Source organism: Sebastes fasciatus, chromosome 11 (assembly GCF_043250625.1).
Source record: "Sebastes fasciatus isolate fSebFas1 chromosome 11, fSebFas1.pri, whole genome shotgun sequence".
NCBI lineage: Eukaryota > Metazoa > Chordata > Actinopteri > Perciformes > Sebastidae > Sebastes > Sebastes fasciatus.
The window spans coordinates 11678972-11695441 of record NC_133805.1 but is presented as its reverse complement, the minus strand read 5'-3'; the positions used below and the strand labels follow the sequence as shown (position 1 = coordinate 11695441).

The following is a 16470-nucleotide window of genomic DNA, read 5'->3' as shown; positions in this document are numbered from 1 at the left end:
TTATAACTTGTGAATCTTCTCACTCACTTCCTGAAGAATAGTTTAAATAGTCTACTCTGCTAGTCAATCATGGTCAACGTTAATAGCGAGACAGTAATTTGTCATGACATTTGTAGGTGGAGCCAGCAACCAGAGATCAGATGTACTGAACTGTTTAAGCATCATGGTTTCAAGATAAATAAGAGCATGTGTGTTGAAAAAGGAAATGTGTTGCTTTGGATATAGTTAGTCTTTTCTTTTCTGTTGCCATTATATTTAGGTCACATTGTTTTGTTTTCACACAACATCCTACTAAAGGATTATTTTCTTTTCTTGTGCTGCTGCACCAGTTTCATGATGATGAGAAAATAAAATATTCAGCACTTCATGCCAGTTTTGGTTAGGCCTACTTAAAGTATTGAGAATGTCACAAGGGCAATGAGGGGAGAATGGAAGGAAAAACAACAAACCACCACCTGGGGAATTGCACCACAGGAAATACCATCTCAAGAACCTTAAATAGTGTTATGAATATTGATAAGGCACACAGACAAAGACACGTTTTCAGAATGGACCATGTCCTATTGAAATAGTCAAAATATTCAAATAGGCAGGGAGTGGAGCTGCTGGGAGGAAATTATATTAATAATCAAATGAATAAAGGGAATAAAGCTTTAACAATTTTTGCTTAAAAAGGCCTCGATACAAAATCTAAACCCATAAGACAACCCTTCATCTAAAACTGACTAAGCAAAACTGGGGAAACTGAGCAGAGGTCACTGGTGGAGAGGCAGACTCAAGGGTGCTACCGCTTACTCACCTCAGGTGCAACACAGCAATCCTCACAGCAAAAATAGTGCAGTCTTCATTCATGTCCCAGTGCTTTTACTTGCATGCATTAAAGTGTAGAGACCTCACCAGCGCCTAACAATATGGCTCTGCTTCACTGAAAGAAAGGAAACTAATGCAAAAAGCATAAAACAAACAACCCAGTTAAACAATGAGGAGCAAAACTTAAACTTTATTATAATCATCATATACATACATGAAATTTGACCTCTACATTTAACCCATCCTAAGCATTCTAGGAGCAGTGGGCTGCTGTAAAGCGTCCGGGGAGCAAGTTGGGTTTCAGGGTCTTGCTCAAGGTCACTTCGACGTGCGGACAGGTGGAGCCGGGGATCAAACCACCAACCTTAAAGGTCCCATATCCTGCTCATTTTCAGGTTCATACTTGTTTTTTATGTTGCACTAGAACATGTTTACATGCTTTAATGTTAAAAAAAAACTTTATTTTCCTCATACAGTCTGCCTGAATATACCTGTATTTACCCTCTGTCTAAAATGCTCCGTTTTAGTGAATTTCAATGGAATTGTGTTGCTAGGCAACAGCTTGGATCCATGTTTACTTCCTGTCAGCTGATGTTATTTACCTACACTGCAACAGGAAATAAACTGGGACACATTTAAAATGTTTATGTTTAAAACCGTGTAATGGTCTAAATATTGTATATTTGTGACATCATAAATGGACAGAAATCCAAACGGCTTGTTTCAAACACACAATTTCTGAATACGGGCTGTGTGTATTTCTCCGTATATTGAGCGTTTTGATAGTTTAACAGTATTTATGAAGCACTTAAACCTGCTTTATAATATAAAAGACCTGAAAATCTCACTTTTTACAATATGGGACCTTTAAAGGACGACTTGCTCAACCCACGGAGCTACAGCCACCCAGGTGAACCTACAAAGGGAAAACAGGGATTAACAGGGCTCACCATGCTGCATACTAAACTGATAGTGCCTCCTCACCACCTCTGGTTTGGGGCATTAACACATAGGGATCACTCAGAAAGGTAGGCAGGAAAATAATGGGGTTCAACACACAATGTGCTCAGCCAATCAGATCAGCTGGAACAAAAGGAGTGAACTAGTAGTGTGAAAAGGCTGATTTGTGCATGCTAAGTGATCACTTTAACTACATACCTGTAACACCAACAACATAGGACCAAGGCCAAAAGAGTGATCATAGTCCAACAGGCGGCTTTATATAATCTGGCCCTGATTAGGAAATTGATTGGTGGAGGAGTCAGGTCTGTGGCTGCGTTCACAAACACTACACATAATACTATATTTACTTGCACAAAAAACATTAACATGACCTCCAAGTGTCTGTAAAACTCTTTGTATTGTGAGTGTTGTATGAGAAAGGAAATGTTAGGAAACATCTACCGCACCACACTGAATCACATATTGATTTATGTTAATCAGAACAAGCTTCTGCCTCCTTTCTGCTATTCAGTAGCTGCTGTGTCCATTTTACTTACCATTTCAATCCGTGCTGTGACTCATCTTGTTTGTATGCAGAGTTATTTTTTTTTTTCTAGAACATTGTGTGTTCTCCTTCACTAATTAGCAGGTTCTCCTCTGCAGGAAAATGAACTCCAGTCTGTTTTTGTCAGTAGCTCTGTGTGGAAGCTGCTCTCAGCTGCCTCTGTGGGCCATAATTGAAACCATTTGTGGATCAGGTGGAATTCTGGGATTTTTGGCTTCACCTCAAAATCCCAAAGCGTGTTATTTTCTCTGTTTCTTTCCTCCAGACAGAGAGACTGTTACATCAGCCTACGTTTCCTCTCTCTCTCTCTCCCTCTCTCTCTCTCTCTCTCTCTTTTCCATTCCCAGAAAGTCCTTCCGAGGAAGAAGAGGTCAGCGACTTGCACTGCTGAACGCATCAAGTCACAGTAGATGTGGAATATTCCAAGACAGATGGTTTCATAATAACAAGAGAAGAACTTGCAAAAGTAAGTCAAATCCATATTTTTCCTCATATGTAGTTATTAACCCCAGCGTCCACGTTGACTTGGGAGGGAAGTCAGTTCAGCTCAGTATAGAGAGTGACCTCACACAGGAAAATACATTATACAGGTTTAAAATAGCCTTAATGACAAGAAAAGGATCTATCTGCAACATTTAAGTGAAGAAAGGCACAATATTTGTGCTTTATTTGTATTATTTTACCTCAAAAATATACAGGAAAAAGTTTATTCCACTAGAAAGTTAGTCAGCGATCCTCATGTCAGCACTCCAGAAATGGAAACTCTTCTGAATAATACATTACAAACATGGGTTTTCACTTATAAAGCACCATACTACAGTAAAAACGACATTCTCTACACATCACACTGACACAGGACGACATTGTGCTTCCAGATCTTTGGTGAACCCACCACGTGAACGTGACTGTATAAGTGCAGTTTGTGGGCTAAGTTATACAGCAGAGTGTGTTAGAGGCATAAGTCACTGAGACCTTTTTACAAGGTAAATAAAATGCAGGTAGTGTGTTGGGAGAGAGAGCAAGCCTCAGGGATACAAGGAGGACTGTGTGTGCATTTACCACTGTGGCTTTTAGCGCCGTTCAACTCTACAGTAACATCCTACTCTCCTGAAATGTAACTGTTATAGCCTATTACATATATTTTCAATGTTTTATCTTTATCCCATTTTTGCTCTATTAATCTAATTTGTATTATTTACTGCATATAGTCTTTTAGCACTGATTTAAGAGCATGCCACCCTGCATGTCAGTGTTTGTGTATGTGGCAACTCCACCTGTATATGCCATTTATTATTTACAATACAATTTTTTTATACAATATCTCATCAGTAAGCAACTTATAGTTAAGCTCTTATTCATCAGAATATAACACGTCAATCCCTTGCACTTTAACTACAACCTGTATACAGGATATGCCTATGTACATACACCACATATATCCTCATTTGTATTATTGTCTTAATCAGCACTTTACTAGCTTGCACTCTGGTTAGATGCAAAACTGCATTTCGTTGTACTTGTACATTAAAGTTTAATCTAATCTATTCTAATCTAATCTAATAAAACCTTCAAGTCATCCAAAATATAATATAAAGTGTAAGATTTGCTGTGACATGATGCATGGAAACCTAAATAATATCTTACATTGGATTAGCCTGATGTTCTTAAATTGTGCTTCTATTCTCTCATCCACTGATCTACAGCCTTGTAGGCGTGCAGCTTCTTGAGAAGAGATGAAGGTCATGAAGGTTCAACAGATCTCACACCATGTCTTCTTTATCCTGCTGGCTGCCGCTGTACAATCTCAAGTCAACCCAGGTATATAGTAGATATTTGTATTTTTCCTCCAAGTCGTTCTTTCTCAGAGCAGGTAGGAGGTTAGATATCTTGATGAAGGACACTTTGGTGCAGGGATCACACCTCAATGTTTAAATGCATGACCCAGTCAGACAATCAACGATATAATGATAATAATTATTTTGATTAATTAATTTATTTAAATGAATTTTTCTTGGGTTTAGTTTTTACTGTGTTAGTGAAGCATGAGCCAGTCATTGTGGATAATGTCACATATAAGCTCAAAATAACCTCCTTATATTCCTGAGGGAGACGCATGTTGACAAGATGGAGAAGGGAAGCAATTTTCGGTGGGTGGGCTTAGAACACAAGAATGTGTGTGCGTGTGTGTGTGTGTGTGTGTGTGTGTGTGTGTGTGTGTGTGTGTGTGTGTGTGTGTGTGTGGTTTACCTAATGGTCAGACAGCAAATATCCTCAGAACAGGCAGACCTTTCACAAGCAGGGGGCATTCGTGGAAAAAAAAAAGTTCGAAAATTTGTAGGTAACACACATACGTACACACACACTCTCACACATGCACTCATTTGAGAATATTTTCACAGTAAAAGGCTTATTTGTTCTGCTGCTCTCCCACATGTCAGGCGTTGGGTGCAGTGGGAAGGTGAATAAAACACAGACGCCCCCTTAATTACCAGGTAGAGATGGTGAGAATAAACAGGGACACTCTGGTAGATGCAGCAAGCAGATGTAGCCTTACAGTACGGTCACTGAATCATATTAACACGACAATGTAGCATCTGTTGCTGCCAAACTTATTTTTATTACATAAGGGTTGACGCCAGATGTCAGGGGCTTTTAAAAAGTCAAAAATGTCTCTCACGTGGCTCTGGTGTAGATTATGAAAAAAGGATGAAAAATGAAGAGCAGGCGGCTCAGAGGCCACTCCCGACTCATTTTGCTTAGACTGGCACCTACACAGTGATGCCTCTGTGTGGCTTTACAGGCCTTGCAGGGCTGCAGGAAGGGGACTTGGGAGGGAGGAAGGGACCAACCTGATTGCTTTACACTCAACAACCTGTAAAAATACACAAAAAAGATAAAAACTGTATGTGAAAGAATATTCATATTGTGAGCAGCATGTGTATCAGTGATGCTTCATGTCTTTGTAGAGATGTGTCGGTATCCTCTTGGTATGACCGGTGGACAGATTCAGGACGAGGACATCTCTGCCTCCAGCAAGTGGTCCGAGTCGACGGCTGCAAGATTCGGAAGGCACGTTTGATGATACATTTCTTTTCCTATATCTTAATTTCATTTGCTTTGGGCTACATATTTAAAATGTGTTATAAGTAAGTTAGACAGCATGCAGGTTGTTAAAGGGAGAGTTTGGGTGTTTTGAAGTGAGGTTGTATGAGGTCCATAGTAGATGTATAACTTACAGTAGATGACGGTCGGCCATGCCCCCAGCAACGAGAAACAGACAAGAGCACCGGCACCAGAGCAAAGCAGTACAGTGCTGTGTACAGCAGAAAAACATATTTTAGCCACTTAAAAGAAAGGCTCAACTAAAAAAAATCAATATCTGTTTAAGTGTACGCCATATTTAGAATGTTTCCCGACTGTGAACTGTACTGAAAGTGAAACGTATCTATACTGTTTTTGTCATCTGAGCCTGCTGGCTTTGGAGAGAGCATAGATATGTTTCACTGTCAGTTCAGTTCCCCGTCGGAAAGGAGAAGGAAAGGACTGTCTGATGGCAAGATAAAGCGGTGAAATATAGCGTACACTTAAACTGATATTGATTTTTTTAGGTGAGCCTTTCTTTTAGGTGGCTAAAATAAGTTTTTCTGCCGTCCCCGTCCATAGCAGTACATTGCTTTGCTCCGGTGCCTGTTTCTCCAAGCTGGGGGCACGTCATCTACTATAAGTAAAACACCTACTATGGATTAGTACCTCATACAACTCCACTTCAAAACACCCAAACTATCCCTTTAACTCAACTTTAGTTCCAATATTATTATTATTTCAAACTGCCTTGGACTTGATGTTGCAAACAGCATGTGTGAAAATTGACAAAAAAACAATTTTATCTCAAGGACCATGTAGTAGTTGTTCTGAAGCTTTTCATCAAATCACGTGATCTTCATCAGCAGATGGATTTTTTTTCAGAAACAGCCACTAAAGTGACCTTGAGGTGAGATTGTTTGCTGTCTCCGAGGTCAAGACTGTAGTTTCTAGCTCAGCATATGTGAAAGTTTCATGAAGTGGCTCCATGTTGAATAATTATCTTGCTGATTTACCAGCTGTTGTCCAGCCGCAATATAGTGCAGTCAAAGATGTTCTCATGCAAATATGAATTATGCATAGTAGATAACTCACTCTCAATTTTCTTCTTCTTCCTTTATGCATGTCATGAAACATTTCTCTCCCCTTTTTATCTCTTCCTCTTCATTGTCATGCTCCTCTCGTCTCCACCTGAACTCGTCTTCGCCCCCCTTTCCTTCACTGTCTCTTCTTTTATTTCTTCCTCCTCTTCAGACTTGACTTGGACAACGGAGACGGTGACGGGGCCTGGTGTCCTGACATCATGTCAGAGCCGGACGGCCTCAAAGAGTACCTCCAGGTGGACCTGCGTTCGCTGCACTTCATCACACTGGTGGGCACCCAAGGTCGCCACGCCGACGGCATGGGTAATGAGTTCGCCCAGAGATACAGGATCAAGTACAGCCGCGACGGCAGCAACTGGGTGGGATGGCACGATAGGAAGGGAAGGCAGGTGAGCGTGTCTCTAGATATGACTGTGTGTCAGCGCTTCTCATTCCATGTATAATTCAATTTAGGCATGCACATTATCAGGACATCTTAATTGCAGCAGGTGCAGGCGCCATGACAGGAAGGCCTTAGAGACTAGTTGACTTTGTACATCACAGTATTGTTTATGACAGGAAACAGGAAGTTACTTTGGATCTGTGAATTTAAATTAGACAAAACTATGAGCATAATTCATTCATAATACTTTACAGATTGTGTCACAGCAATTACAACAAAGTGAAAGGTAGTGGTGGAATGTAACTAAGTACATTTGCTCAAATACTGTACTTTAATTGAGTATATCATTTTCTGTGACTTACTACTACATTTCAGAGGGAAATATTGTTTACTATTTACTATTAATTACTATTATTATATTACTATACTATTGTTTATTGTTTACTCCACTATATTTATTTAACAACTTTACTCATTAGTTACTTAAATTTAACATATGAGACATATGATCTTATCACATTTGATGCAAAATTATAGATTAAACCCAACAATATATGAAATATTTCAAATTAGCCCCAGCTCCACCAGCTACAGCAGTAAAATACTACTTACAATACAAAAACAAAACAAGCTAAAAAAATCAATAGTATAACACTCACAGGGATATTTTTTTCTGAAATATGACAGAATAACACTTTAAGTATATTTTGCTATTAAGCCTTACATAATTTTACTCAAGCACCATTTTCAGTGCAGGGCATTTACTTGTAAATTAGTATTTTTATATCAAAGTACTGCTACTTTTACTGAAATAAAGGATCTAATCTGAATACTTCCTCCGCCGCTGGTGAGAGATGTCAAGAAGAGAACATCTTCAGCAGCAGAGTTCGTGGGAAACTAAGAAACAGCAGAACTAGTAGCAGCGCTGGCATGAGATGAAAGGGAACCACTTCTTTTACAGATTTGTCAAGATTTCGCGAATGATTTCACAATCGCACACAGTATTATGCTGCTGACACGTCTTATTCCTCTCCTCTGCCAGGTCATTGAGGGGAACAGGAATGCGTACGATGTGGTGCTGAAGGATCTGGAGCCTCCCATCATAGCTCGTTTTGTCCGCTTCATGCCCGTGACGGACCACTCCATGATCGTGTGCATGAGAGTGGAGCTCTACGGCTGCGAGTGGCTGGGTCAGTCATTGCTTTCCATTATACAGAGTGCAACGTCTAGCCTAACCTTTTCTTAAATAATTACCAAAGCCTGTACTCATTTTTACCAGTTCCATTATGACTTTATTATCATAATATCCTATAAGCATGCACAGTGAGTAAATCAATCATGATCTGTGACCTTTGACCTGCCCCCCTGTAGATGGCCTGATGTCTTATAGCATTCCAGATGGGCACCAAATGATCTACAGAGGCCTGGATGTCTACTTTAATGACTCTGTGTATGATGGAGCATCAGCTGAAAGGTCTGGATTTTATTTCCATCTTTAGCATAATTTTGCTTACCCTGTGTGTTTTTTACAAAACAGATTTAAGATGTGTGTTTTTATAGCTGAAATAGCAGTTAAAAAAAACTCTTCTTCTTCCATCCATCCCTCCACCAGACTGACGAAGGGCCTCGGCCAGCTGACAGATGGCACTTGGGGTCTGGACGATTTCCTCCACAGCCACATATACGGCATGTGGCCCGGGTACGACTATGTGGGCTGGAACAACAAGACCCTCCCTAAAGGTTACGTGGAGATGATCTTTGAGTTCGACCACGTCCGAAACTTCACCTCCATGAAGGTGAGGAGTCGGTGCAGTACGGGGGGGGGAGAACTTCCCTGAACAGCTTAATAGTGGAAAAGTGGAATATATTTAAAACTGCTGAGCCAACACTACGCTGAACTACACCGTGCCAGTTCCCATCTTCTATCGCCTTTATTAAGACGTAAAATGCATAGAATGATGCAAAATAGCCTCTCAGTGTGAAAATCACTTTCTCTGTATAATTAGCATATTTGTCACTGGTACGTGATGCGGCCGGAGATCAGCGATAATGTTTTTTTCAGCTACAGCACAGCAAGACAGATTAGTCATCGCTGCACCTGCTCCTCCGTCATTTTTCCCTTCGATTCTGACTGTTTGGAGCAGTTCTGCACCCGTTTAGTCATCATGGTCATAGGTAGAGGAAGAAACGCATATTCCCTTGTAGATATTATCAGGATAACTATTTGAGAGATGCAGTTTTTAGTTACATATATCCCACCTCCTCCTCCTCCTCCTCCTCCTCCTCCTCCTCCTCCACAGGTTCACTGTAACAACATGTTTAACCGAGGGGTGAGGATGTTCAGACAGGCCACCTGTTACTTCCGGTCGGGATCAGACTGGGAGGCCGACCCGGTGACTTTCAGGCCCACCGTCGACCGCGTGAGCCAAAGCGCCCGTTTCGTCACCGTGTCCCTCGGCGACCGCACAGCCAGCGCCATCAAATGCCGTTTCCACTTCAGTGACACCTGGATGCTGTTCAGCGAGGTGGCCTTCCAGTCAGGTAAGATGGTTCCAGTCAGTGCCTTGATAGAGACATCAGTTTGAATATTTATCCCATTTGATTTGTCCACCATACAATGTAAATGTTGACTCTTTAAAGAGGACCTATTATGCTTTTGTGCTTTTTCTCTTTCCTTTAGTGTGTTATATAGTTTTTTGTGCATGTAAAAGGTCTGCAAAGTTACAAAGCCCAAAGCTCACGCCAAAGGGAGTTACTCTACCCCAACAGAAACACTGCTTCTGAACTGCCTGAAACGCCTCGCTTGAAGGCCCGCCTTTTCTTCTGTAACGTGGTGATGTCACCAAGTAACACATTTGCATAATACCTACCTAGCGGCTAGTTTGGCACACCCTCGAACAAAGCTAGTTAGAGCGGAGCTGGAGCGGAGTTCGAAGAGTTTGGTTCGGTTGACCAATCTTAACAGAGTGGGTCAGCTGACCAATCAGAGTAGACTGGGAGGAGCTCAAACAGAGCGTTTCAGACAGAGGGTGAAAAGAGGTGCTGCAGCACAGCCGGTATGAGAAAAGTAAAGATTTTTTTGAACATGAAAGCATGTAATCATGTTCTCGTAGAAACCCAAAATACAAGTATGCACCAAAAAAAAGCATAATAGGTCCTCTTTAACTACTAACATCAAAGCTTCCTCCTCTCTGGCCTTATATCCTTCAGCTTTGTCTTTTTCTTTCTCTCACAGGCTCAGCAGTGTACAACACATCTCTGACTCCTCGCAAACACGGACACCCTACAAACACGCTGCCAGGTCAGTAGCTAAACCCTTTATGAGTTTAAGTATTGGTTGTAATTTTAGTGAAGTGACCGTCGGGCAGTGGAGAAAAATGCTGGCAAGAGGGAGAGCAGGCTGGTTTGATATACGGCTGCTGGGAAGCGATGTGGTGGTAAACAAAACACAGGCTGAGTATAATATTCAGTCAACAGCAAATAAAAAACTATTTATATTTAGAAGATCAGTCATTTATGATTTTTTTTAATCAAGCCTGGATTGGTGTCATACATCTTACTATGAGGTATAGTGATTCATTTCAGTCTAAAAGGTAAGTAGGTAATTGCTCAGCTTCAAAGGTAAATGTTTTGTGGTGACACAGTGCCCCCTGCTGTCAGCATCAGAAATGACCGATCATTGAAATAAATGTCACTGTAGTTGTAAGGAGACATGAGGGGGATTATGCAATGAGACTATAATTATTATGGGATATACTGTAATAGCAGCTTGAGCTGTGATGGATTAAGTCAAATCCGCCTCAACTCACAACTCTCATCTGGTTCCTTATAGGAGAGGATCCCACTCACAAAGTGGACGACAGCAACACCAGGATCCTGATTGGCTGCTTGGTGGCTATCATCGCCATCCTATTGGCCATCATTGTCATCATCCTGTGGAGGCAGGTGTGGCAAAAGATGCTGGAGAAGGTGAGAAGAGAATATTTTATTCACTCGGTTTGAATGAGACAAAACAAATCAGTAAGTGGGTCTAGGTTTTGTTTCTTATTGTGTTTATTAGACAGCTTTATGAGCTGAGATGGACTGCAGTCCCATGGCAGTCCATTGCCAATGCAATCAGCAACCTATTGGAATTAAAAAACAACAACAATAAAAGTCTCAGGTGGTGATCTGGAGAGAAAAAACATGACACATTTTGGGTTTATGCATTAATCACCCCATGGTTTAAACGAGGGATTCGTCATAAAACCCTGTACGACATTGTTTTTTTATGTGCACATCATGTGATCTCCTAATCGTAGGTGCAGCTGTTATGTTTTTGTCTGTGTGTACAGCCTGCTTTATGTTCACCTGGGAGTTGCACATTTCCTTTTCCTCAGTCATAAATTATTAGGGCTGCAAAAAACAATTATTTCCATTGTTGAATAATCCTATAAAATGTAAAAAAAAAATGGTGAAAAATGTCAATCAGTGTTTCCCAAAGCCCAAGATGACGTCCTCAAATGTCTTGTTTTGTCCACAACTCAAAGATATTCAGTTTACTGTCATAGAGGAGTAAAGAAACCAGAAAATATTCACATTTAAGAAGCTGGAATCAAAGAATTTTGAATTTTTTTCTTTAAAAATGACTCAAACCGATAAATCGATTATCAAAATAGTTGGCGATTAATTTATTAGTTGACAACTAATTGATTAATCGTTGCAGCTCTACAAATTATCACTGCTTGTATCCAAGTGTGTCTTCTTTCTATTTGACAAATCTGACATCCATCTCCTATAACAACCATGCAAGAGGAAAATTCACGCAGATCATTTGATGTAAACAACAAACAGATCTCAACTCTCACACATTTATCTCCGTAGGCATCCCGTCGCCTGCTGGATGATGAACTCACAGCCCGTCTGGCGGTCCAGACCCAGGCCTTCTCCTCCCACCACTCCTCTCTGTCCAGCGAGAGCGGCTCAACCTCCAACTCCACCTACGAGAGAATCTTCCCCCTCTGTGCTGACTACCAGGAGCCTTCCCGCCTCATCCGGAAACTACCCGAGTTCGCTCAGTCCACCGAACACCTCGGTAAGATGCAATGAACGCAATAAACACTGCAGATAAAGCTCCATAGCTGCTGTAGTGTGTGTGTATTTGTGTGTGCACCACCATCAGGACCGAGCACCTCCTCTAGAGCCCTGGCAACCAGCGGTTTAGACGGGGCCCCCCACTACGCGGAGGCAGACATCATCAGCCTCCAGGAGTCTTCAGACAGCTACTCCATCACTGCTGTCAACATGAATCTGTTCGCTGGCACCGACTCATCCATGAGAGAGTTCCCCAGACACAAGCTCACCTTCAAGGAGAAGCTGGGAGAGGGCCAGTTTGGAGAAGTATAGTATATACGTATAGCTCTAATGTTTGTTGGCATTGATTTGGTATTTTAAATCTATTAGAGTCATCAGGCTGCTCTCTGCCTCTTTACCAAAATGATGCTGCTGTATCTTTATAGCTCTCATTTTAACACTGAGTGATAGTTATTGCTGTGGGGTAAAAGCACGAGTGTGAAATGCAATGGCCATACAGTACATGCTGACAAGTAGGCAACACTTAGTGGTATTAAACAGAGTTAAACGGATGGTTTCAAGTGGTGCCAAGTGGATGATGGAGTAACAAAGTGCTCTTTTAAAACAGGTGCACTTGTGCGAGGCAGAGGGCATGCAGGACTTTTTGGATGAGGATTTGTCTATAGAGGGGAACAATGAGTCACCTCTGCTGGTTGCTGTGAAAACACTGCGGGAAGACGCCAACAAGAATGCAAGGTAAAACAATTTTTTTTCAGGTGGTTACTTTTTTTAGTGCATCGTCCTCCAGCTGGTTGTTATTATTCAGCCGGGCGTCAATCAAGCGGTAAATTACAAATTCTTTGTTCCTGCTGTGGGTGTGCTGCAGAAACGACTTCCTGAAGGAGATCCGGATCATGTCTCGCCTGAGGGACCCCAACATCGTCCGTCTGCTGGCGGTGTGTGTGGACACGGACCCGTTGTGCATGATCACGGAGTACATGGAGAATGGAGACCTGAACCAGTTCCTCTGTGATCTCAGACTGAAAGAGGCCGCTGATGAGGACAAGACAGAGCAGGAGGGAAAAGAGGGGGAGAGTATGGTCAGGTAGGCTCATATGTTGACATTACATTGGAATGATTATCTTGGATCATTATATATAGCCAATTTATGACTTGTATTCTCTTTACTTTATGGTCTCTTCAGCTACAGTAAACTCATTGGCATGGCTGTGCAGATTGCATCTGGTATGAAGTACTTGTCCTCTCTCAACTTTGTCCACCGGGATCTGGCCACCCGCAACTGCCTGGTGGGTAAGAACTACACCATAAAGATCGCTGATTTCGGCATGAGTCGGAACCTGTACAGAGGGGACTACTACAGGATCCAGGGCCGGGCCGTGCTGCCCATTCGCTGGATGTCCTGGGAGAGCATCCTGCTGGTGAGTGCTGGAAGACAACACAAGTAGCCCGTTAGTCCAGCTGTGATTTTAAGTCTTATTGTTTTCATTTTAAAAAGGAACAGTGTGTAACATTTCAGAGGATCTATTAGCAAAAAATGGAATATAATATTCATAACTGTGTTTTCATTAGTGTTTCTTATCACCTGAAACTAAGAATCATTGTGTTTTCGTTAGCTTAGAATGAGGCCTTCATATATAGGGAATGGATCTTCTTCACAGTCTACCATGTTTCTACAGTAGACTAGAACGGACAAACCAAACACCGACTCTAGAGAGAGACTTTCACGTTTTTACGTTTCCTGAAGGCCACCATAGTTTTCTGACACGCTTGTAACGTGAGCTGCAGAGTGCAAAACCGTGGTCCCGCCAGCCGCCGTCTGACTTCCGTTGCTCCTAACAGCATTACGACAGTTTTGCACTAAGCAGCTCACGTTACCGCAGTCTTGTAAAGGGAGGAGTGAGCGGACGGGTACTCAGTTGGTTGCAATTTGCAACCACACCACTAGATGTTGCCAAATCCTACACACTGCACCTTTAAGGAACTGGCTGTGTACTATATAAATCTTATACTGGACTGCATTCAATTAATTATAGGTTATTTTGCCTGATTTGTATTCATAATCCAGACGCCATATAAAATAAAAGAGTTCAATAAAAGTTTTGTAGGGAAATGAAAGTAGATCTTAACTGTAATATTGGGACTTTTTACTCAAAGGATTCAGAAATATAAAGACAACAAAAGGTCAGTAAGGCTTCCCTGAGGAATAGTGTGTACAAGTCCACATGATTTGACAGCTAATAATATTACAGCTGTGATAATTATTCCGTGTGTGCAAACCATCATCCACTTAAAGGTAGAGTGTGTAGGATTTGGCAACATCTAGTGGTGTGGTTGCAGATTACAACCAACTGAGTACCCGTCCACTCCCTCCTCCCTTTCCAAAACTGTGAAAACGTTAGCCGCTGAGTGCAAAACCGTGGTAACACCATTCGTCTCGCTCAGAGGCCGTCCTTACCATAATAACACTACTTTAGGAGGAACAGATGTTAGACGGCGGCAGGCGGTACCACTGTTTTACACTCTGTGGCTCACGTTACCACAGTTTCACAATCTCTGAAAGGCTCTCTCTAGAGCCAGTGTTTGGTTTGTCCGTTCTGGGCTACTGTAGAAACATGGCGGAGCAACATGGTGGACTCCGTGAAGAGGACCCGATCCCTATGTAGATATGAATGGCTCATTCTAAGCTAACGAAAACACAACGATTTTAAACAGTTTCAGGTGATAATACACTAATGAAAACATAGTTATGAATATTATATTCCTTTTCTGATAATAGATCCCCCGAAATGTTACACACTGGCTCATTAAGTCTATCCACATGAAGTCTATGCTATGATTGTGTGTTTGGATTGAAGTAGTCTGTTCTCTCAGGGTAAGTTCACCATGGCCAGTGACGTGTGGGCCTTCGGTGTGACTCTGTGGGAGATTCTGACTCTGTGTAAGAAGCAGCCGTACTCGCTGCTCTCCGACGAGCAGGTCATCGAAAACACAGGCGAGTTCTTCAGGGACCAGGGCAAGCAGGTGAGCTTCACACAGGTTTTGCTTGTGGCAAACATACAAAGTATCCCATATTTTTACTGCATCTGTTTCTCACAGTGCTATGTTTTCAAATAAAAATATACTACTCACAGCCCTTTTCAATTTTAACCCTACATTAATATATTGTCTGGTGCTCCCAGGTGTACCTGCCAAAGCCTCTGTGTTGCCCTGATGGCGTCTACAACGACCTCATGCTGAGCTGCTGGAGGAGGAACGCCAAGCAGAGGCCGAGCTTTCAGGAGATACACACTCAGCTGATGGAGAGCCTGGCGTAGCAGATGGAACGGATCGTTTCTCTCCGCCATGCACTTCACTGCCTTCAGTCTGGATTTATTTAGAATTAACACATCAAATGTTTTCTGTTTGTTTTTAGCTGTCTTTCCACAACGGTGCTGTAAATAACAGGATATAAGAGAAGAAGGTATACACTTGAACAGAGCCTTATATTGTAGATATCATACAGAATTAGCACTATTCACACTCCTCTGTGTATTTATTAATTTTCTTTTTATTTCCTATGCTATGTCTATTTATAGAGTACTTTATAGTAATCTTAGGTTTGGAAACACAATTGTGAATATTTTTTTTAATTCTTTTCCATACATGCATCTAATTCTATTGCACATTTATTAGAGGATGTCAATACAGTTGTGTGACCTTTTTTTTATGAATGTTTTATATTTTTGCTTTTTAATTTTATTTTAAGCTCGTCTAAATGAGACAGATGTTTTTACTCCGTTTTATAAAACATGCTCATGATCTTTTGAAGAAATAAATTAAGTGTATATTGTTGAATAGAACAAACCAAAGATTCCTGTAAATAAAGAAAAATAAATATTCACTACTGTTTGTCACACTTTCCTTGTTGTTTTCTTCATGGACTGGAGTTATTAGCAGTGGTGGAAATTACAAGTTACTACTTGATTACTATTGTACTTAAGTACAATTTTGAGGTACTTATACTTTACTTGAGTAATTCCACTTTATTTTTAGACTACATCTACTACGCTACATTTATTTGATCGCTTAAGTTACTGTTTACCATGCAGCTTTAGATTATTAAGAAAAATATATTATATATACTGTATATATAAAAAAGTTTTACTTCCTATCTCAGTATTTTGACTTACTTTCTAAGTATTTTGACTTACTTTCTAAGTATTTTGACTTACTATCAGTATTTTGACCTGCTATCTCAATATTTTGACCTGCTATCTCAATATTTTGATATAGTATCTCATTATAATGACTTACAGGATCTGTTTGTTTTTTCACCATGGCGGAAATGGGCTTCCATAGATTTCCTAGACTTAAGGTATTGTCAAGAAAAAACAAAAGACAGACTAAAATAAACATTAGAGAGAGAAAAATAAACAGCATTTTAAAATGATATACTACACAAATCCCCAAATAATTGGTTCTAATGATGTATAGTACACACACTTTTCTTATTATTTACATGTTTCAGAGACTGC

At 40.9% G+C, this 16470-nt stretch overlaps 1 protein-coding gene across 1 annotated transcript; it reads left to right on the top strand.

Annotated features, from left to right (window-relative positions):
* The first annotated feature begins 2558 nt into the window (after nt 1-2558).
* On the top strand, nt 2559-15836 carry ddr2b (discoidin domain receptor tyrosine kinase 2b). Its single transcript, XM_074650621.1, has 17 exons — nt 2559-2783; nt 4021-4135; nt 5284-5386; nt 6653-6890; nt 7926-8073; nt 8255-8357; nt 8496-8679; nt 9184-9424; nt 10119-10184; nt 10716-10852; nt 11747-11957; nt 12045-12262; nt 12564-12691; nt 12822-13040; nt 13140-13374; nt 14828-14977; nt 15136-15836. Exons 2-17 carry the CDS (start codon nt 4051-4053, stop codon nt 15268-15270), a joined length of 2601 nt encoding a protein of 866 aa, XP_074506722.1. The 5' UTR covers nt 2559-2783; nt 4021-4050; the 3' UTR covers nt 15271-15836.
* Nucleotides 15837-16470: the final 634 nt, after the last annotated feature.